Source organism: Leopardus geoffroyi, chromosome C1 (assembly GCF_018350155.1).
Source record: "Leopardus geoffroyi isolate Oge1 chromosome C1, O.geoffroyi_Oge1_pat1.0, whole genome shotgun sequence".
Taxonomy (NCBI): Eukaryota; Metazoa; Chordata; class Mammalia; order Carnivora; family Felidae; genus Leopardus; species Leopardus geoffroyi.
Genome location: NC_059328.1, coordinates 161,652,533 through 161,669,326, shown reverse-complemented (window position 1 = coordinate 161,669,326; position 16,794 = coordinate 161,652,533). Strand labels below are relative to the sequence as shown.

General features: G+C 39.8%; 1 protein-coding gene across 10 annotated transcripts in view; it reads right to left on the bottom strand.

Moving 5' to 3' along the window:
• The window catches only part of RAPGEF4 (Rap guanine nucleotide exchange factor 4), a 292,801-nt gene that overhangs the window by 112,088 nt on the left and 163,919 nt on the right, over positions 1-16,794 (bottom strand). For 9 of the 10 annotated variants that reach the window (XM_045480213.1, XM_045480214.1, XM_045480221.1 and 6 more), the window contains one exon: positions 12,593-12,612. The exons of the other annotated variant lie outside the window; for it this stretch is intronic. In XM_045480213.1, the coding sequence (XP_045336169.1) occupies positions 12,593-12,612 (20 nt within the window). The remainder of the gene's footprint in view (positions 1-12,592; positions 12,613-16,794) is intronic. 10 annotated transcript variants of the gene reach the window in all.

Sequence of the window (16,794 nt, the reverse complement as noted above, 5' to 3'; positions counted from 1 at the left end):
GGAAGGGGATTGTGTGAAAAACCTAGCCTTGACAAGATATGGCTGAGACAATATTAAATAATAAAAAAGTATTTTAAAAAACGTGATTGAAAAAAAGTAGAATATTAAACTATACATGCAGTATGAACTAAATTTTGTTTCTATATGTGTATTTGTTTCTATATGTTAAAAACAGAAACACACAGAACTCTGGGTGGTGGCATCTATGAGAGATTTTTAAAAATACTTTTATGTTTCCAAATATTCACCATAAGCATTATTACATTTATGATCCGTAAGAGATAACCATTATTTAAAAAATTCACTGTCTCACTAGACTTCATTTGAGACTCTTAGCATAAATATTTCCTTTTGGGCACACAATATAAGCTTCAATGATTCATCTGAATGTAAATTTGGCTCATTGGGTTTAAAGACTTAAAATCAAACAGATAAAAAAGAAGAATTCCTGTAATATTCTAGGACAAACAGGATTGCTTATGTCATCTACTGGTTCAGAACACACATCTAAGTAGCTCGAAAGATTTAACAAGATCAAATCTCGTTAATTTCCACATCATACATGTTAAGACAGTGAAAAAGAGATTATGATTCCGACTGAATGGAATGCATGGAATTTCTAAAACACAATGCGTATTGCAATCAAAGCTATTGCAAAATGTGATGTCAACATTATTCTCATAAGTCTTCTGTCCTATTTCTTCATAAACAAGAGATGAAGACTAACCCTAAATGAGATATTGATTGCATTATGATGTTATCTGAGTACACCAGAGGAAGGGGACTGATTTTTTAGCAGTCAGCTAAATGTGCCTCCCTGAGGAGAAGGAGTGAACAGGTACTATTTCCTGTTCCCCCTTCATTAGGGCACAGACTTTCTCCCCATCTTCAGACCTGAGCCCACAGTGGTATCTCACCCACACTGGCTTAGAGTTGGAATGAAGGGGCCACCCTATGCACACTAGATCTCAGTCAGTGTCTTTCCCCAAGGTTTTCTACCTGTAGTTGCTGGGGAAGAACCAGGGACTGGTGGTGGCCATGTTTACAGGCTTGCAGAGAAGTAGAAAGAAGTAGAGGCTTTGGCTTCTGTTAGCAGAGGGCCAGCTCCCCACCTGCTCTTCCTGTGGACTGGGGATGTGAGTCTTCAACTTCCCCTCTTGTTTGCTTTTGAGGAGGCCTGATATGGATTTCTGTCACCTATAATTTATGTAGTCTGACGTTACACAGTAACTTAGTAACTGCATTCTTCTGAAGAGGGAGAATGTCGGGGGGTGAATAATACAACATTTTCTTGGAAATCCTTTGCGTTCAAGTGACATGGCTCTTACAATGCACAGACAACGTTAGCACTTAACTCCAATCTCTGTCAGTAGCATTCTGATATAATTATCTGTTTACTTACTTCCCTCCTAAGCTGTTTAGGCTGTTAGGCTGTTTGCTCTTTGAAGTCAAGAATTAGTTTTCTTGGGCTTGACATCTCTAGAGCCAAAGCATGTGCCTGCATGGCACACAGTAGGCACTTAATAAATGTTAGTTGATTTTAAAAGGATTACATAAAATATGATCACTTTTCATCCTATTATGGAATTACTTCATTCCTTCAAACTTTATTAATTGGAAGTTTGTGGCTAGGCTGGAAAAATTAATTTATTTTAAAAAAGGGGGTTATTAGCCCATTTAGTAGTATAAGAAACTATAAAAGAGAATGATTATAAGCTAATTAAGAAAGCAAATTGTTTCAAGCAGGCCATAGCCATTTAAAATCACTGATTCATATAGAAATAATTTGTGGGCTCAGTTACAAAAACCATCCCTCTACCTATTCATTAAATTAGGTCCCTGAGGATGTCTATTGAGCAACGCTTTGTTAGCTTGATTCATTTACTATTTGTACTTGATATATTCCATAAATCAACCTTTTATTAATTTGAAAGGTGATATCTGCAGTTGTATACAGAGTTTACTGACAAACATAAATTATCTTAAAATCTACAAAATGTAATGTGGGGGGGGGGGTGAACTTAATAAAATCCTTGCTGATTTTTGTCTCATTATTTTTATTTTTTTCAGACACATTCTAATTTTATTCATGCCCCAGGCATATGCTACTTAGTATAAATACCCAACATTTAATCTCATTTTCACTCTCTGATGTTTATTATCATTAACTATTGGCTGGACAGAGGGAGAGTACAAAAGCCTAATTATATTCCTGGATGCTTTCTAGTACAGTGACCTTCAAACCAGGTCTCTAAACTCCCCTAATCCTCAGCTTTCCCTTTTATAGTTGTTGGCAACTGCATACTTCCATGTGGTCAGGGCCCAAACCCTGAAGGCGTCTTTAACTCCTCTCCTACTCTCTCACCTCACATTTAATCCATCACTCTTATTTTCAAATCCATCCAGAATGCAACACTTCCCACACCTTTCCTGCAAGCACACCATCGTCACTCTCTCTCCAGGAGGTACCACACTAGCTGCCTAGGAGTCAAAGAATTCAATGACCTTGCTATTTAAAACTATTTCCTTCTCATCTGCTGGTTTGTGTGAATGAGATTTCACAGCACTTACCCATATAATATCTAAGAAGAAGAACAGAATTGATGTTAAACCCATTGCAGATATATAACGAATTCATTTTTAGAAAGCATCCAAGGCATTCAATGAAGCATTTCCAATAATAATTTACTTTAATATTTAGTAATTGTTTATAAAAATCTATAAAATATTTATTTTACTTTGACAGTTGTATACTACTACTGTCATAACTCAGGCCAGAAGAAAAATTTTCACAGACAGCTATAGTCATAAGAAAGATTAAAATTTACATACTTCTTTTTGATACATGAAAGTATAAAAGGGTAATCAAGAAGAAACTTTCAATCAAAAATGCATCACAACATGGAGGTGCCATTTAACCCTGGACAGGTTACATTTGAACAGTTAACATGAAGAAAAATTATCTTCTATTTTAAGACACTGTTATGTTTGAGCCTTTGTTTTTGCTGTTGACTCTGTATGTTAACTAACGCATTGACACAATTAAAAGGTAATCTGTTCTGGAAAAAATACATTACAATAAATTCTGTGGGGGGAAATAGAGCAGGAACATGATTTAAAGGAGGAAAAGAAATAACGTAATATTTATTGCTAATCGTTAAAGAAGAGTATGTTTACAGTTTTTAAAAATGGTGACTAGCAAATTGTTTCTCGTAATGCCTAACTCTGGTATAATACACAGTAAACATTCTATAAAAATTTGCTGATTCATAGAATCACTTCTTGGGAAAATCTGTTTGATTTACAGGATTGGAACTCAGTATCTTTCTATGGACTTGCAAACCAGATACCCCTTCTTTCAGGAAAGTCAAATATCAACATATTAGATTAGAAGACATAAACAGAGGAATGAATGAGATGGATATTCTGACTAATTTGAAAGTTTCCAAGTAGTAGGTGTTTTACAAAAGAAAATAACATTTACTATTAATATTTCCACTTCCACTTTCATGCAAGCATTTCGTGCCATGTAACTGAAACTTCAGCTTTAAGATTAGACATGCAGAAACACGGGGATGGCCACCAGAGGGAGCCCAAGTGTTTTTCTGAATAAACCACACACCAAAGAGAGAAAAGAAAATAGAAACCATAAAGGAAGGAGTGGGGCGGGAAGGCCCACTATTACCTGTTTCCGTCACTTAAAAGAATTTCTTGTTGAATGACATAGCTATTTTTGCATTTATGTTACAAATTCCTTTAGTAGGCGGTTGTACATTGCAATGCTTTGACACTTTTAGGAGAATTGGTTAAACATATATTTAAAAATCTCACATACCCTAAAACTAGAAGGTCCAGGGTAGACTGCCGTGAAAACATCCATAATGTTCTGCTGTGCCCCCAAACAAGCCAGGCCCCTTCTCCAGCTTATCTTCATGTTCCTGTTCTTATTCTATCCTGGTCCATCTTTGTAGTCAACTCTGGGTGTGGTTTCCTCACTTTGTTTGGAACTGGGCTATCAAATTACAGCACTGAGTGAGCACTTGGTGTGACATGGGAATTTTTCATTCTCCTGGCTGAGCCAAATTACATGGACATTAAGATGAACGACTTTCCATTTGGCATCCTGCAGTCTTCCTAGAACAGAGAACTGGACCAAGTCCGAACAGGATTCAAGAGAACCTCTATATGGCTTCCCCAGAACCAATCTCCACTTAAATCGAACCCACTGGCCAACCTCAGTGATCCCCTATCCAGGTTGGAGAGATGGCCTGGGGCTGAGGCTACAGACAGGGGTGTGATCTTGTTTAGAATTAAGCACCAGGGAGGTTTAATAAGAAGTTCTAGATTTGAGAGGTACGGAGTTTTGGAATTTTCCCATGCCTTATCTTATTTGATCTCCCAATAATCCTTTTACTGTGATAGGTAAGGGATCGCCATTTTGTTGATGAGAAAACTGTAGCTCAGGGAAGTAAGTAACTTACTTGTTTAGTGTCGCCCCTTTAAGCGTCAAGGACAGAAACTGATGCATTTCTGGGGACACAGACTATAACAATGAACAGGTATTAATTCAGTCATATTCATGTCTTCTGGGACAGAAAATTATCACCCTCCTTTTCCCTCATGGTACAAGTGAGTGAAAAGCATCACAGACATGAATTTAGTGACTTAGCACTTGTTTTAGCCAGTATTTCCATGGTATGTTTTCCTAAGTAGTTTTTTCATGTCTGGATGGGATAATTTTATCACATATGCAAATAAATTAGCACAAACAAATTAAATTCCACAAGATTAGATCCTTTGCTGAATGCTGCTGGATTTAACATGCTTATTAATGCTCAAAAGCATTCTTACTAAATTTGACAATGATACCCAATTGGGTGGGGGTGGCTGGCCCTTAGGAGAAGTGGAATAAAATTTAAGTGGCCTTGACAAATGAAAAAGTTAAAGGACAAAATTCAATAGGCAACACTGCAGAGTGATTCATTCGAAAGAAGGGTGTGTGGAGGGCATGGGTGGGGGCTTGGGGAGAAACAAAGGAGAACCACAGAAATAAGGGAGCACTGCCTGGGCAATTACAGAAGAAAAGGAGTTGGAGATTAGAGTGAACAATAGGTTCCAAAGATATTAGCAATCTAGATCTGTCATTTTTATTGGGAAGTACAACTAGGGGGAAATTCACAGTGAATCCCCATTCACACTTTTAAAATAGACCAAGTTTTAGGGATAAAAGTGTGTTTGCTTGGGACCCTGAAATACCTGGAGCTTGGAAACCAGGTCTTGATGACTTTGAAAGGGATACTACAAAGCACAGTGTTTAAAATAATGGAAAGTTTTTATTTTAGATCTGATGAAATTAGCCTCAAAAGAGAAAATTCTGGATCTCTGTTCCTTTATTTATGCAATGCTCTTGGCCTGGAATATTCTTTCCCTTCCACCTGAGTAACATCTACTTTCCATCAAGAGTGGACACAGGCATTTCTTCTTCTGTGAAGCCTACTCTGAACCCCTCCCCCTCTCCCCAAGAACTGCACAGAATGTGTCTCCCATGAGTCTCCTGAAAGACATACTGGGCGCCAGCACTGGCTAACCAGTTGGAATAAATCATTTCATTAATCCTTCTGGAAGCCCCCTGGGGTAAGACACTGCTATTATTTCCACTGTAGATGGAAACAGAGAAGTAACTGACCTGTGCACCTTCACACAGTTAGTATGTGGCAGAGTTGTGACCGTAACTCAGGCCTGAAGAGCTCCTAAGCTCACGTCCTCATGCCACGCTCTCCCGACCACAGGTCCCATGACTTGTACTTATGTACTTATGTGTTCACACTGGCTCTAACTCCCTGAAGGAGGGGACCATGCTTTATTTATTTTCATAGCCCCACATGGGGCTTGGGATTGATCACTACATGCTTGTTAAAGATTTTCAAGAAAACAGATGGCACATTCTGTGGGTATTTCTGAGTCATTCTTTGAGGGAAAATAAAAAATAAAACTAAGTTGAAGTGAACAGAATTTAAACATTTATTAAAACTGGCAACTAGAATTATGAACCATGACATCATATTAGAAAAGGTAGTTTTACAATTTCATTTTCTGGAAATTTTAAAGAATGAAAATAGCTAAATATACGCATACATACATATGTATGTATTTATATAGTACGTGTGTGTATATGTGCATCTATCAATCATCTATCTTCCACGTAATTTTACTTAAAGGTAAGGAGAATGACTACAGAATATTTTAATATCTATTTGACACAGAATTGTTATTAGAAAAGGATCCAAATCTTAAATGACATGTAATCACTATATTAATTTACCCAATCTGAGAACACTACAGACTTTTCTCTCCTAAACATAAGACATATTTAGCAAATAATTTGGTTTCAATTTCTCAAAACAAGAACAATAAAAATTCAGATACATCAAACAAAAATGATACCATCTAATTTATTCTCACCATCAATTGAGATAACGTGCTAGCAGCCCAAAGTTACTGGTGATGAACATAATTGCCTGTAGCACAGGATAAAATATTTCTGGAGACAGCAATATACTCTCCCATGACTTTGAAATCAGCAGTATAGTATATTACTATCAACATGACATTGTGTTCCTTGCCCCTGCTGCTAATGGAACTGATTCTCAGCACCACGGCCAATATGGGCCTCACCTCAAGGCCATGCCATTTTTTAACGTGAGAGCAGGGAAGACGCTGTTGGCTTCAGAGACTGGGGAATCTCGTTTCTTGTATTATCACTATTTTAAACAGTTAAACACTTGGATGTTCTCTGTGATATCTTGCCCAAGTCAAATTCTGATTACACAAAAGCCTGAGGGGATGTACTCCAAGCAGGGTGAAATGTGGTAAAGCTCAGTGGCAACCCTAGGAAACCACAAGCATCTCAGCAACATTAAAAAGTTCTATTCCATTAAAGAAATCTAAGCACCGTAGAGAAACCAAAATGAGAGCACCGAAATATCCAGCAAGTTCATAATATTATAAAAATAACTCTAAACTATATGAATGAACCACCACCCCAATGCACCCCAATAAGTGCCCTTTCATCCAGGAAACTCACGGTAAGCCGGTCTTGTGAACATTGCTGAGAACATTCAGAGGTCACAAACCCGTAGCTTAACTGGCAAGAGGGGGATCAGGTTTTTAGAGTGGTACCCACATTTGCCGTTCACTATCTGGATAAAGGGCAATTATACATCATCTTAAAAATTCAATCAATATACCTCTGCAGGAGCTAGAGACAGAGAAGGCACCGTCAGCTTTTATAACAGGGCAGAGGACCAGATGAGACAAGAGCAGGAAGAGATTCAGCGAGGGCATTCTGCCCCATAAAATGCATAACTCACAAACACAAACACAAACATTTCTTCAGAGACCGAGAGCTGATGCTGTCCTTGGCACGCTGGACATTAAGTCACTGGTGTTTTTGCAGGAGGCAGGGCAAAGTAAGTGTTGGCTCCCTGAGCTATATGTTCCAATGGGCCAGCTAGAGAAATGAATATTTACGCTCAACGGGAGGGACGGAGCCAGCAACACTGTCACATCTAATCTTCACTTGAGTGATAAGCGGTTTGTCCTTTCAAATCAAAATGAGCAGGCTTAGGGTTTTCTGTCCTTTGCGTGTGGTTGGTGTGCCCTCCTTTGCAGAGCCTCGTGCCTTTGGCCAGTTAACGGATGTGTCATTGCACGGCGGTGACAGCACTAGCTAGCCATCCTCACCCCAGAACAGAGAGAACTGGCTGCTGGCAGTAAACCTGTGAACTCTGGCCAAGATGTCTTGATAAGCTCTGGACGTGTATCAGTCACGTTTTAAAGCAGGACTTTAAAAATGGTTTCACAGAAAATGTTGGTTTGAATTCAGCAGGTGGTCTAAAGCTGGAGTTTAAAGGTTTTACAGGGTTTTTAGGGGGTTATCTAAGTTGTTGTTGTTGTTGTTTTTATATTTTAAGTTTGTATGAGGATACACAGTTTCCCTTTTCTTCATCTGGCCCAGAATCATAGCCCATCTATAATGGTAAAATAAGATGTTGTTATTTAATAAGTGGGAAATATTTTGGTTTTCTTTAACCTTAAAAAAGAGCAGCAATAAATGTTATTATATTCCCCCAAAATGCCTGAAATTCCTATCCTTTTGACCCTAATAGCTATTTTCTTCTTATTGTTGTCACCTTAATGAGAATTTCAAGCTGTGTAAATTATATCTTCCCTATTTGCCACTTAAAACCTATGTCTTTAAAATAGATGCCAAAAATGATCCTTTATATAAATGACCCATGATTTTTTAAAGTTTGACAAACTCCTGATTTCAGTCATCTTCTTAAAATAAGACCTACCAAATAGTTTTACAAGACCCCCAAGCTTGCTCGTTACTAATTGGTAGCGTCCAGTTCTTCTAGTGCTGAGGAAACCATTGAGCTCTAAATTGATTCATGGTTTTTTTTTTTTCAAATATTTTATTTAAATTCCAGTTAGCATACAGTGTAATATTAGTTTCAGGTGTACACTATAATGATTCAACACTTCCATACAACCCCCAGTGGTCATCACAGCAAGTGCGCCCCTTAATCCCCATCACCTGTTTCACCCATCCGCCTACCCACCTCCCCTCTGCTAACTGTCAATTTGCTCACTATAGTTAAGAGTCTGTATCTTGGTTTCTGTCTCTCTGTCTCTCTCTCTCTGTCTCTCGTTTTACCCCTTTGTTGTTTGTGTTGTTTCTTAAAGTACACATATGAGTGAAATTGTATGGTATTTGTCTTTTTCTGACAGACATATTTCACTTAGCATTATACTCTTAGATTCATGTATATTGCAAATGGCAAGATTCCGTTTAATGGCTGAGTAATATTCCAGTGTGTATATATATAACACCACATCTTCTTTTTGCATTCATCAGTCGATGGGCACTTGGGCTGTTTCCATAACTGACTGAATTATTGAACTGATTAGTGTTTTATATTGGGAAAGTACTCTTCCATATTTAGTAGGAACCTCACTAATCACACTGTCAACACTGTAACTGCCTTAAAAAAAAAAAATGGGACCTCAGATGATCCTTTTGGAAACTAGATGTTTATAAATAAGGAAATGGGATTACTTTGTGATATCTTCCTGAGTCTATTTTCTGGCTCCTTCTACTTTGAGGAAGAAAAGGATAAACTTCTAAAACTACATAGCTCCATAGCAATCGCCTGTCAATAGGATGGAGCACAATAAGGATCAAAATCTACATAAGTAGCAGAAAATTTTAGACAAGTACATTCCTCCAAAGGGCAACTGTAACTTTCAACTATAAAGCTTTCTTGTAGTTGTGAGTTTTAGCTTCTGTGTTAAACATGGTCATTCAACAGGGCACATACAGAAGACGGAAAAATTACAACTTAAACAGATCAAAGAGAATTTATTTATAAAACCAACAGCCCCAAACAATCATAACCCTATCAAAATAGTCTACTTTATTGGCCAAAGGGTCATTTTTCTTTTTCTTTTTAATCTTTTTTAAATGTTTATTTATTTTTGAGAGAGAGAGAGACAGAGCATGAGCAGGAGGGGGCAGAGAGAAAGAGGGAGACACGGAATCTAAAGCAGGCTCCAGGCTCTGAGCTGTCAACACAGAGCAGGACACAGGGCCTGAACTCATGAACCACGAGATCATGACCTGAGCTGAAGTCAGACACTTAATTAACTGAGCCACCGAGGTGCCCCTCATTTTTCTAATATTTTATTAATTATTTTATAGGTTCCAGTACCCTGTGTCATCTAAAGTTAAATGATGTCCCTATCAATTACAGTAAGCAGTAAACAAAATAACCCAGCAAGTTAACTGCCAGCCCATTTGTTTCTATGAAAGTGCAATTGATGAAAAGAAAGTTCTTTTTATGCAAGGTGAGACTGTGTCTGGAAATAAAATAGAGCTGAGAGGCAGCTAAAACACCACTTACTGACGCCTAAGTATTTGGTTAAAGTTAAACATGATGATTAATGAAATCAAGAGTAGGAACTGAAAAGGAGACTATATTCTCTCCACAAAGCAGCTGCTGGACACCAAAACAATAATAGTCTAAGTGCTTTTATTTCGGTCCACAGGCATGTTATTGCTATTTAGAAACATAAAGGGAATATAAGATCACCCCACGTGTAGTTAACAGAGGTAAAGGATAAAAGAAATCATCATAACACAACTTGTCTCTTATAAAAGAAAAATTTCAATTAACACCACTTTAAGGCTCTTAAGCTTCTTTTTATCTTTCTAGAGCTTTGACTCTATTCATGAATGTCTTTCATCTCATTTGCCTTACTTTGACTGATGGCATTGAAGAGCTTTCTTAAAAGCATATGGTGACATTACATCCACTCAATTTGCTGATGGAGAAAAAGGGTGCTTTTCTGTTTGTTAGAGAATTTGACATAGAATGAATTACCCACGTAAATACAAATAAACATCCACTACAACTGATATTGGGGAGACAGCCTAGCCCCTAAATCTTCAAGGGCAATATACTGGGAACAATTCCATGTATCCGACTTTCTATAAACTTCAAATTCCTATTTTGTCACGAAGTGAGCTACATGATGACAGCTGGTACGCCTCTGCTTAGAACATTGTGCCTGTTGTCCCACTGCAGGGAGGTCCAACCTAAAGGTCACGAGGGGCCTAAGAGAGACAGAGCTTCCTTTTGAAGCTTAGAACATCTTAGACCTCCTAGGGCTTGGCCATTCTGTCTCTGGCCTCCACATCACTGATGGTTCCTTGATGAGGAAGCACCAGACTCTTTCATCTTCTTTACTTGGCTAGTGATCTGTGTATTACTTGTTTTGGAGTGCTTTGGGACATCCGTATCCAAAATTGTGGCAGGATGAGTTTGTTTAGACTCTAAAGGCTCGTGCTTTGGCTTTCCATGAACCTGATTATCTAGAGCTTTGCTCAACCTACAAAGATACATATGTTATATATAATATATATGTTATATATATATTTTTGAATATATGTATATATTTTAATAGCAAAAGATCAACAGAAAGACTCATTGCAGGAGGAATTTTAAGGAGAACCATAAAAGGCAAAAGAACAGTTACTTCATATAGAATAGGATATTTTTCAGTGGAGAAAGATCTTGAGAAAATGATACAAGTCTCGAGAAAATAATAATTACAGTAATAGTCTTAACATTTACTGAGCTCTATTGGACTCGTCTCTATGCTCTCCACAGATTATCCCATTCAATATTCATAATGGCCTTTAAGGTGGTCACGACTAACATCCACATTTAAGGATGAGGTGAAGAGGGGTGCCAGGTCGGCTCAGTCAGGTAAGTGCCCAACTCGTGATTTTGGCTTAGGTTGTGATCTCATGGTTTGGGAGTTTGAGCCCTGCGTTGGGCTCTGCGCTGACAGCATGGAGCCTCCTTGGGATGTTCTCTCTCCCTCTCTTTCTGCCCCTCTCCCACTCTCTCTCTGTCTTAAGATAAATAATAAACTTAAAAAAATAAATAAAGATGAAGCAAAGATGTTTAGAGAAGTCAAGTAGCTTGTGTAAGGCCCACAGTTAGGAATTGAAATTCTCTGCTGAACCACACCAAGTGAAATTTTGGTGTGACATTTTAAGTGACATTGCTGGGTCTGGAACCCAAATCTGTGGTGGTACAACAGTGGGCCAGAATTCCCAACCAGCCCTTGAAACTAACATTATGAAAAGAAGACCTAAGGAAAGCTAGAGTAAGATCTCAGAAAAGGGATACAAATAATTTGAATTGAATTAAGATGATATCTTTGTCCATAGACACAGGATCAAAAGCAGGGAAAGGAAAAGAAAAGGTTCTGTAATGATTCTGTAATGTTGCCACTTGGGTAGAGCAATCAAGGAACACAATGATGCATCTAAGAGAGCCACCAAGCACGGCTTCAAGTTAATCACTACACACTTCCATCATTAACCCTTCCATGTTGCTGAATAAATTTAGATTCTAGTTAATATATAATTAATATTATTATTATTTACATGCAAAGCCAATGCCATTGCACCACTACCATCCTCGAAATGTGCACCTGGTACTGGTTCTTGAAGAGATTGTCCTAAACTTATTCTCTTACCTGTCTATCTTAAACAATTAGAGCATTTACTTATTTGCAGCTTCCAAAGAGAAGGATTGGAATTCATGTACTTGAATATGATTAAAAAAAGCAACTGACACTGAATTTCATATTTTGTATTACTACTAAGGAAAAACAACTAATTTTCTGTATGTTGTTCAAGTAATGATTTGGTCTACTGCCATGGATACATCGTGGGAAAAGGAAAAACACTCAGCAATCGTACTGTTTGCCCCTAGAATAACCTTTCTTCAGACTAGTTAATATCAAGGACATGTGATGACCATGTCAGAGCAATCGACCTTCTCCTCCCTCATATTTCAAAGTGACTCACCAAAGATGCCAGAGTAAGATTAGAAAAATATTTATTGCTCTGTTGAATGTGGATGGAAGAGTTCTCTTTGTTGGTAGGGTTACTATAATTATTTTTTTACCTTATGATAGTGTTTAGAAGCTAGGCAGAGAGGGTGCTACTCACGTTCTCCTTGTCAGGAATCCCTAGAAGAAAGAGAAAGAAAGAGAGAGAGAAAGAGAGAGAGCATGAATTGTAAGACGAATCTGTAAAATGGAACTGAAATTCTTTGCTGAATCAAACCAAGTAAAATTTTGGTGGTTCCAACTTGTGTTTCCATCAAAACTTACATCGTGCTGCTTAGAAAAATAGCGGCACCCACCAAAATCTGTAACATACATAAATCAATGAATCAGGAGCGGGGCTGTGTGCCAAACAACAAAATCTCGTAAAAATCACAGGTAAAAATCCATCTCTGATTCATTTATACTATACAAACAACTAATTCCTCTGTTAGGTACCAGAACACTCAGAATCTGGGACAGACATGTCAACTCTCAAGGTTGCACATACTGTATTTTTACTTTTCAAACTATCTCACAATGCTCCAAGGATTTCAACTTAGCTTCAAGTCCTACATAAAAACCACAGAACACAACTTCCATTTGGGGCAAAGCAAATTCCTGCTGCCTCCAAGTCAGGTCTGAGCATGGCAATGTCTGTTTCCAGGGGTATCGCAGTTTTCTCAGTGAGAAAGTTAATCATCCATCCATTTACACATTTGTTCATTCATTTACAAGCATTTCATGAGCCGCAGGCAGGCCCTGGTCCTTTGCACTTCCTTTGGGGCTGTTAACACTGGCTCATATGATAAGGGTGGCCAGACTGGAAGGTCCACAGCCCCAGAAGAGCTTAATGCTTCCAAGTGGCTTTATATTGGGAGATGGAACCACAGGTGGTTTGTATGGGTGGCTTGCCCCTGGGCCAGTCTGAGGTGGTCTGCGATGTAAAAATACAGTACATCCAAATTCTGAGTAAACAGCACATTCTATGTTTAATAAAGGAGTGCACAGGGTTTACACAATTGGCTTTAAAAGAACTGAGTGCCCACTTTAATAGGCAGCAGCAGGAGCGCCTGGGTGGCTCAGTCAGTTGAGCACCTGACTCTTGCTTTCAGCTCAGGTCATGATCCCAGAGTCATGGGATCGAGCCCCATATTGGGCTTCGCAGAGACCATGGAGCCTGCTTAGGATTCTCTCCCTCCCTCTCTCCCTCTCTCCCTCTTTCTCTCTCTCCCTCTCTCTCCCCGCTCTGTCCCTCTCCCCTGCTCACACGTGTACTCTCTCTCTCTCTAAAAATTAAAAAAATTTAATAGGTAGCAGTAAAGTACACAGAATGGGTAAGGGTGGAAGAGACATTCTGGAAACGCTCCCTAACTAAACTTTGAGCCCCCAAACTGAGATAGTACCAGGACATCAAAGCCCAGGCAGGAGCAGGGGGACAGAGAGAGTATTAAGGGGCATGTTTGCCATCAGTTCCCAAGTCTGTCAGAATGAGTAAGGGTGGCCTAATGTCAGCACTTTGAAACTTTGAATCCCAGCCATCCATTCATTATTCCATCCATGTGTTCAACAACCCTTTGAAAAGACTGGAGTTGATTGTATGAGGAGATACAGGGGTATTACAGAAACTTCCTTTCTAGGAGTTTCAGTAAGATACACAGTTGCACAAATCACCCTATCTGAGTGACTAGAAATTAGGGTATCTGTAGAGAAATAATACTGAAAAGATGATTTGGGGCCATGCAGGAACTTGAAAGTTGAGATAAGACATGAGGAATCTTGGAATTTGACCTTGTGCGGCAAGTGGTGGGCAATCATTAAAATGTTTCAAGGGGCTCCTGGGTGGCTCAGTCGGTTAAGCATCCGACTTCAGCTCAGGTCATGATCTCACAGTTTGTGGGTTTGAGGCCCACGTCGGGCTCTGCGCTAACAGCTCAGAGCCTGGAGCCTGCTTTGGATTCTGTGTCTCCCTCTCTCCCTCTCTGCTCCTCCCCAACTTATGCTCTTTCTCTCTCAAACATTAAAAAAGTGTTTTGAACAGAGGAAAAAGGAGGGAAGGGTCTGCTCAAACTGAAAAGACACTTACAACATAAAAATCAGATGCAAGAGTGTGGTCCTTGAAGTCCAATTTGAGCAAAGAACTATAAAGACATTCAGTGGGAAAAATCTGAATATGAACTCAGCAGATGATGTTATTAAGGAAAGTCATACCAGTTATTAGGTGTGATAATGGTGTTGTAGTTGTGCATGGAAAAGTCTTTATTTTCAAAAATACCTGCCAAAGAATTTGGGGTGAAATGTGTGTATGTGATTAGAAGGAAATAAGGCAAATATTAATATTAAAATATTAAAGTGTATATAGCAATTAATAAACCCATATTTAAGTATTAAAATATTAAAGTGATGAAGATATGGATATTAACTACATCATTCCAAATGTTTGAAATTTTTCACAAGAAAAAGTAAATTTAAAAAGTTCTGTGGAAGTCAGGTATAAGTCAGGTGTAGGGTAGACCAAGGGCGAGATATTGAAGCTTCAGAGTCAGTTGAGTCATTCTGGCCCTCAGATCAAAAATGATGAGGCCCTTGGCCAGGTGGCTGCAGAGGGAACTGAAAGGAAAAAACATGAACCCTGCAAAGGAAGGAGCAAAGGACAGGATGGGTGATTAACCTCAGTGCATACAGGTGACAGAAGGGAGGACCCCAAAACGGTTGAGGTTCAGAGCCTGGAATGGGAGGAGAACAGTGAAGACGGGAATGGAAATGTGGCTTTCAGGACAAGGGACGGGTTTTGTGGGAATCGGGATGTGTTCTGTTACTGACACTGTGACATTAAGAGGCCAACAGAACATCCAGGTGGAAAGGGAACCAGCAGTCGTTTGGAAAGCTAGGCCACCACAGAAACAATCAAGCAGAGGTATTGGCTCGGGAAGTCTGTATCCACTGTAAGAAAGGATGATCATGGGGAAAGTATAGAGAACAAAAGAGAAAAACAGTCAAGGGTGGACTCTTGGGTGGGACCCAAACTTCTAGCTGAGAGGAAGAAGTACCTGTGAAAGAGACAAGATGCCAAGTAGCCAGCAAGATACCAGAAAACCAGGATGATGTGGTGGAGCCTGGGGGACCGAGGGAGAATGGAATCTGAACAGGGAAAGTCTTACTCAAAGTCAGAGCGATGGGGAATGTTAATGATGGAGTCTGGTGTTGGCTGGTTGCTGGAGATTTTAGATGGTTTGAGTCCAGAGGTGTGGGGCAGAAGCCAGAATCTAGGGGCTGAAGAGTGACTGGGGGTGAGGAAACAAAGCTCACATCACTTGGGTGCTTACTCTATGCCTGGCACCCGCTAAACACCTGATGTGTTTTGCTTCCTTTAATCCTCCCAGCAATCTTGTGAGGAAACCGAGGCACAGAGAGGTTAAGTGCCTTGCCTGAGGTCACACAGATAGGAGACAGCACAGCTAGGATTTCAACTGGAGGACTCCTCATGAGCCAGTCATCCTTACCTCAGCCAGGAAAGAAAAATCAAGCACAGGGGAGGAAAGGAAATGAAAGAGAGACCTTGTCTTCCTGCTTGCTCCCCACCCCAAGGACAAAAGAGAAACAAAGACAGGGCAGAGGCTACACAGGAACTATGACATGGAGAGCGAGGAGTGTGAGGAAGTTCCCTTATGATCTTGGTCAAGCGGGGAGGGGGATCACCTGAGAGTGACAAGGCTGGCAGTCAGTGGGGACTGGAGGAGCTACAGAGAGGATTTGAAGGGTGACTGTCGCTCAGAAGACCCTGGTGTGGGGGGCGCCTGGGCCACTCAGTCGGTTAAGTGTCCGGCTTTTGATCCCAGCTCAGGTCTTGATTTCAGGGTCTTAAGTTCAAGCCCCATGTTGGGCTCTGCACTGGGTGTGTGAAGCCTACTTCAACAACAACAACAACAACAACAACAACAACAACAACAACAACAAAGAAGACCGCGGCGTGTTGGCTCTGCCTGGTTCATCTCGCTGTCTAGCTGTTGAAGTACCACAGCTCCAAAAACCTCAGCCCTGTCCACCTTGCCACCCGTACAGGTTCAAGGGCTGTTCGAATAAGGGGACTCGGCAACGAGCAACTCCCAGGGCCAGTAGCAAGCGCTCAAGACGTGCTCCCGACACGCGGGAACAGACAGACTCAGGACTTCTTTGAGTCTAGTGGAAACTCATGAGAAGAAAGTACCACAGAGAAAAACTTCCTGTTTTTTGTGATCAGCCAGAGACTGGTCGCATCAAAGGCCTGGAATTTAAAGAGGCCGTGATTTACAAAGAATAAATAATGACTCACGCTGCTTCTCTCCT